Below are 6,527 nucleotides of genomic sequence, written 5' to 3'. Positions count from 1 at the left end.
CATGCTGCAATGTGTCTAGTGTATCAGCCAGAGCACTCCACACCTTCAGGTTGTGAAAAATCCACATGCACTACTCCACAAAAACTTGCACCAAAGCAGGAGTTGAATGCTAAATCTGTAGGTTTCCGGGTTAGCAATGCTAAGCAAGTTCAAATGTTGCAATTGGGACCAAAATGATGTGCTAAATAAAGCTTTCAAACTGACTAGTCTTGTTAACATTGCATATCCATTTAGCACCATTTTCACCCTTTGGCAAAAAAAGTTACCCCCTAATATGTTGTTGGAATTAGCAATGCTCTTTAGTAATATGCGTTTGTTTGTTAATGAAACAAAATAACCTCAGTATTGGTCACTTTCCAAATGCACCAATATTTCAATTTTAATTACACTTAGGACTTGCTATTTGTATAAGCTGCCTTCCATATTCAGCACCAGTTATACGTATCTGTTCAAATCTAGATATAGACACAAAATGCTATGGATTCCCAACGGCACGGAGTCACTGAGACATTGATAGGCTTCAAATTATAAAGATGTTGACATAAATTTCTGGCTTTAATGAAAATTATTCAATTCTACAATCATGAGCCAATAAAAAAATCATTACTCAGACAACTGCTCGAGAAGCAGGCTGCAGAAGATAAGTTGTCAACAATTGCATGAAACAACAGATTTGAACTTTGTTAGATAAATTGCTCAGTCACAACTGCTCATATTACAATTGCAAAAGTATTATACAGGTTATGAAATGGTTTTCAACAATTTCCCCATCAGGTACTCTGCAGTTAATATCTGGCAACTAAGATTGTCCAATGCTTTACTATTTTGAAAACTACCATGGTCGAATTTCATTAACAAATCACCAGCTCCCCATTTACGCCAGTTTCCAAGACAATAGTACAATGTCTGGGCAGAATTTTAATTTGAATAGGTCGTTGAACAGAATTAGATAGGTAATGTGTGCATATTAGTTTCTTACCACTAAAAAAATAAATATTGTTTCTTTCAATTTTTACATTCAACCATTTCTAAAGAGCATGAGACATGGAGGGTGAGAAAAACTTAATTCATCAAGTATAAAAACAGCATTTAGTTCACATTTCAGAACAGCATAAGTTTATGAATTATTAAGGTAACTTTGGTAGCAGACCTCCAAATAAAGCCCGGTTTTAGATGTTCCTATAAACATTCTGTAGCATCTGACCTCCATACTGACCCTTTAGTGCTGTCAGCAACACAGAAACACAGATTAATTTCAAATGATAATACATTATCAAATGAGTTACCAGTGTCATACAATGCTTCACATAATCATATTAGTGTGTTCTTTCAAGGCAGCGTTGGCAGGTGATAAAGTTCTGCCCTCCATGTTTTTTGAATTTAAAAATAACTGTGTTACACATTAAGAATTTTAAGTTTATGCACAATATTCACGTTCATTCCACTTAAAAAATAGAGGCCCAAATGCTTAAATCCATTGTGTCAAAGGTTACTTAATTTAACATGATTAACATTTTTACAAAGCTACAATAAATCACAGTGTGATGATGAGGTAAGCTGCAAGTTTCTGAAATTAATCATTTATGTGTCACCATTCATAATGAATTCATACGGTCATTTTAGCATAAACTTGTTTCAAATTTATTCTGTGCCAAGAAAGAAGGGATTAATACAAAAAAATGCACCCTTGTGAAAATAATGAATGCTGTTTCTTGAATAATTGTGGAGAATATGTACTTCAAGAGAAACAGATGAAGGTTGCAAGATTCACCTTACTCATTCACTGGTATGCTTTTAAAAATAAAAATATGAATGCAAAAGAATTATCTGGTAATAAATGTTCACTGTGCAGTAAAACATAGCAATGCTTCACATTTTTCAATACTCAAAATCATACACATTATGGCTCTCAGTTAGTATTCCTTGAAGTCACTTCTGAACACAGAATTTTCTCTGTCATATTATCATTCATTCCCCTGTGTATCGGGGCAGTCGTTTTTCTTTAAAAGCATTAAGTCCTTCAATTCTGTCTTTTGTTGGAATCACCTGCAATTTAAGGGAAAAAACATGATTCTAAATTCAGGCTCACTGAATTGCTGGACAAGGTAAAATGGCATGCTAAGGCAGACTCTGGAGAATTGAAATACCACAATCAGCCCTGACCTTTGCACAGTTTATTTTATGATTTACAAACACAATTGCAAAGGATGTTTTTGCTTATAGCCCACATAACATTAATGTCAAGTATAATGTGTGCAATAATTATCTTGTGAAAAAGCTTAAATTCATTTCTATATACAACTGTTGGAAATTGTGTTTCACCCTTTTTCCTGCATTTTCATCTAGAGTCCTGAGTCAATGTTTGGCTTGCTAAACACCTCTTGGTACTTTCCACTAAATAATGGCCAAGAACAATTCCATTATGATGTGATCACTCCTGATGCAATTTCCTGCTGTAGGTGACTTTCCAGGAAAGAATGTGTCACAAACACCATAGAGCTACTGAACAGAATCTGCTCGCTTCAAAAGCAACGTGAATATGCTGAACCCCAAAATATTGATCTGAATATATGCTGCTGCTCATACTTAATGCCTCTGTCAACTCCATGTTGGCGTAGAAGGATAGCAATAACAAAACAAACTGAAGGGACGACATCAACAGATATCTATTCAACATTGGATAATTGTCTTGCTAAAATTCTGAAAGAAGGGGTAAGTATTGCATTTTTAAAATTGGTTCAAGGTCTTTATAATCATACAGGGCAATTTTCAGACAAGATCGATTGTGGGGAAAACCAAGAATCATCTGTTTCAAAATTGTGGACAACTTTCATTACATTAACTTGTTGAGTATGTGTACACTGCAGTAGTCAGTACACAACAGTTCAAAACCAACTTTCAAGAAAAAGGTAGACAGCAATAATAGGTTTTTGCCTCCCTGATCATGCATTGTGTATATCTCTATTTAGAAATCCTACAAAAGTAGGGTTTTCCAAACTAGGTTCCGCAGGAGGCCTCCAAGGGTTCCGCGGAGGTTTGAGGAGCAACGTGTCAAATATTGAGGATGTGAAAGCAAAGTTTTAAAAGCCCCAAAATATGCATGTCTGAGAGAGCAAAGGTCAGTAACTGAAGTAAAAAGCACACCAAAGCAATGTTGCAAAGATCGTTAAAGAAAGAGTGGGGAGCAACGGTCAGAAATCAAAAAGAAAATTGTCCAATCAGAACAGGGATTCAACATGCACAGGCCAGTGCACCATGAGACAACCTTTGATTGAATGGGCCAGAAAGAGTGACAAGACGGTTTGTAAACGTGGATGGCAGGGACCAGCATGCCTGAATGTGCCAGAGAAGCTCCAGGAAAGTAGATCAAGCAGCTGAGCGACCAAAGGAGCAGATGGTGGATCAAGTGGAAGAGCGGGCGGCAGATTGAATGGAAGAGTGGGCGGCAGATTGACAGGAGGAGCGGTCAGTGCAACAAGAGGAGGAGCAGTTGGTGCAATGAGGGAGCAGGCAGCGGATAGGAGGGGGAACAGATGGCGGATTGAGAGGAGAAGCGGGCAGAGAGCCAGCAGAGGAGTGGGTGGTGGAGTGGATAGTGTGGTGAAGCGCAGTGCAGAGCAGAGCAAAGGTGAGATCGCCAACCAACATGGGGGAGGGTCATAAAGTTAATTCTATCCCCGAGAAAAATATTTTCAGCGACATTATACAGCACTTATGTGGTTTGCACTCTTTTTCTTGGAACACTTTCCTCCATCAGATACGTACAATATGTGGGTGCATAACCTATTTGCACTAACAGTCAGACCAGGTGACTTATCAATGCATGCTTACAAGAGCCTGATTGACATGACTTCTGACTCCATGCTAAAGCAACACTTTAGTGAACTTCCATTGATTAATGTTTGAAGCTTATTGCTGAGTATTGTAGCGTGGCAAAGAGAGCAGTTTACAAGTTCCTTCCTTTTGCCTCAACATATTTGTGTTAGTGTTTTTTTTCCTAATATTCTGTGACTAAAGCAAGAAACAGGAGCAGGCTGAATTCCACACCTGATTTGAGAATCCAGTTCTCCAACATCACCTCTGGCATCAAAGAAGGTGGCATCACCCCTCCCATTAAAAATGACAAGAAGGTCGTCAGACTTCAGTATTTTGCTGAATAAAATGTTTCATTGGTAATATATGTATACACAAAAACAGAAAAGACGGGTATACATTTGTTTTCCCTATTCCACCTATTTCACAAAATGTGTCTTCGACATGATAAGAATGTTTGACATTCCTCGATACTCTTGGAAGGTCACAAGGGGCTCCGCAGCTGGCAAGTTTGGGAACCCTGTTATAAAGTACTTTCAACAAACACTATAAGCTAAAAGCTCAGGTCACAAAGGGATGCAAATCCCTTGTGGTCCCCCCATGCCGACACTATATTTAAGAAAGCCCACCAACGCCTCTACTTTCTCAGAAGACTAAGGAAATTTGGCATGTCAGCTACTACTCATCAACTTTTACAGATGCACCATAAAAAGCATTCATTCTGGTTGTATCACAGCTTGGTATGGCTCCTGCTCTGCCCAAAACCGCAAGGCACTACAAAAGGTCGTGAATGTAGCCCAATCCATCACGCAAACCAGCCTCTCATCCATTGACTCTGTCTACACTTCCCGCTGCCTCAGAAAAGCAGCCAGCATAATTAAGGACCCCACACACCCCGGACATTCTCTCTTCCATCTTCTTCCTTCAGGAAAAAGATACAAAAGTCTGAGGTCACGTACCAACCGACTCAAGAACAGCTTCTTCCCTGCTGGCGACAGACTTTTGAATGGACTTATCTTGCATGAAGTTGATCTTTCTCTACACCCTAGCTATGACTGTAACACTACATTCTGCACTCTCTCGTTCCCTTCTCTATGAACGGTATGTTTTGTCTGTATAGCACGCAAGAAACAATACTTTTCACTGCATGTTAATACATGTGACAATAATAATTCAAATCAAATCAAATGAAATATAGCTCTGCCAGAACTACACGCCCGGTGAGCACACTGGCATTTCCACAAAGATGACACAACTCAAACCCACAATATCCATACATATGGTAAGCAGCAATCTCAACTATATCTATTCTGACAAGGTGCTGAGCTGAAGCCTGGTGATACCCAGATGAAGAGGGGCACTTCCAAGCAGCTAGTTACAAAGTAGCAATGTTAACAGCCCAACAGTAGGTCAATGAACTGTGCTCTTAGCCAGGAATGGGACATGACAAAAGAGTAACTGAGGAAAAAAATGTAAAATGATTTCATTTCTATGAAAAATGCAAAAAATAAGGGGACTATTCTCCTATCCCAGTGCATTGCTTTTGTAGCACAGTGGGTCAGGAGACTCGAGTGGAGACTGGTTCGCGGGCTCCACGATTCCCCGAGTGACGGATTTCCAGCGTCATCAGCTCCGCGCCAAAAATCAGCACAGAGCTGAATAATTTACGCGAATGGTAATTTGAGTACAACTTAAATCACATTAGCGGGCCTGCTGGCTTCTCCCCCCCAACAAGGAGTGGTTCACTCCAGCGGGGTTTAATATAGCTCCCCACTTGAGCTAGCGGTCCGACCCTGCTTGAGTGAAGGGGGACGGGGGGGGGGGGTGCAGTTGAAGCCCCCAGAGGGTCAGGGGCCGGTGGGGAGGGGAGGGGCCGGTGGGGAGGGGGGGGGGCAGCTGCACCTATGCTGCAATAATACATGTGGCTGGGGAAGGTGGAACAAAGGAAGCTAGCCTGACAGGTTTGACAGATTAGAAAAAAGGCAGGAAGGGCGGGCAGGGGGGTGCCTTGTGTCTTTCAGGGGCAATCCCCAAGATCATACCTTCCCTTTCTGCCTCCCCATTTGGCCTCAAGAACGCAACATTCCATCACCCCTCTCCTCATTCCTTGATCCACTGTGACCAAGAAACCAGACGTATCTGTAAGTCTGACATCCGTGTTCTTTTCAGGACTCCTTGTAGTCCCAGCAGTGGCCACTAATCTCTTCTGGCGCAGTTTATTTTACATACCACCCCCACCACTTCCAAAATGTCGATGGGAGGCTGTAAAAACTCTCCCATATCTTTAAAATGTACAAACCCACGTATATGTAGAACTATTGTGTCTTTCATGATTATTTGTTGCATTTTCTTACTTTACTTTAGCTGCCAGGTATCCAGATTGGCCAGAAGTTCTTGAGGGAAGGACTTCCTGTGCCCAAGGGGTGGAAGTCTCAGTCTCAGGTTGCTGAGGCCATCCTCGTGTATTATCACTACAGGCAGCCTGTTTTAAAGTCAGCAAGCTGCCAATTAACTTTTCTACCAGGAATATGACACAGTGGCTAGCGCTGCTGCCTCACAGCGACAGAGAACCGAGTTCAATTCCGGCCTCAGGGTGACCATCTGTGCAGAGTTTGAATGTTCTCCCCACATTTGCTTGGGTTTCCCTCGGATACTCCAGTTTCCTCCCACACTCTAAATATGCGCAGGTTAGGTTGATTGGCCATGCTAAATTG

The 6,527-nt window shown here is 41.1% G+C and overlaps 1 protein-coding gene across 1 annotated transcript in view; it reads right to left on the bottom strand.

Moving 5' to 3' along the window:
- Positions 1-536: 536 nt before the first annotated feature.
- Positions 537-6,527, bottom strand: part of auh (AU RNA binding protein/enoyl-CoA hydratase) — a 263,382-nt gene continuing 257,391 nt past the window's right edge. Inside the window, exon 10 of the mRNA XM_078214360.1 lies at positions 537-2,046. Coding sequence (XP_078070486.1) covers positions 1,969-2,046 — 78 coding nt within the window. The 3' untranslated portion in view covers positions 537-1,968. The remainder of the gene's footprint in view (positions 2,047-6,527) is intronic.

This window comes from Mustelus asterias, chromosome 6, assembly GCF_964213995.1.
Source record: "Mustelus asterias chromosome 6, sMusAst1.hap1.1, whole genome shotgun sequence".
Taxonomy (NCBI): Eukaryota; Metazoa; Chordata; class Chondrichthyes; order Carcharhiniformes; family Triakidae; genus Mustelus; species Mustelus asterias.
Note: the sequence above shows the minus strand (reverse complement) of the source record. Positions and strands in the feature narration are given on the sequence as shown.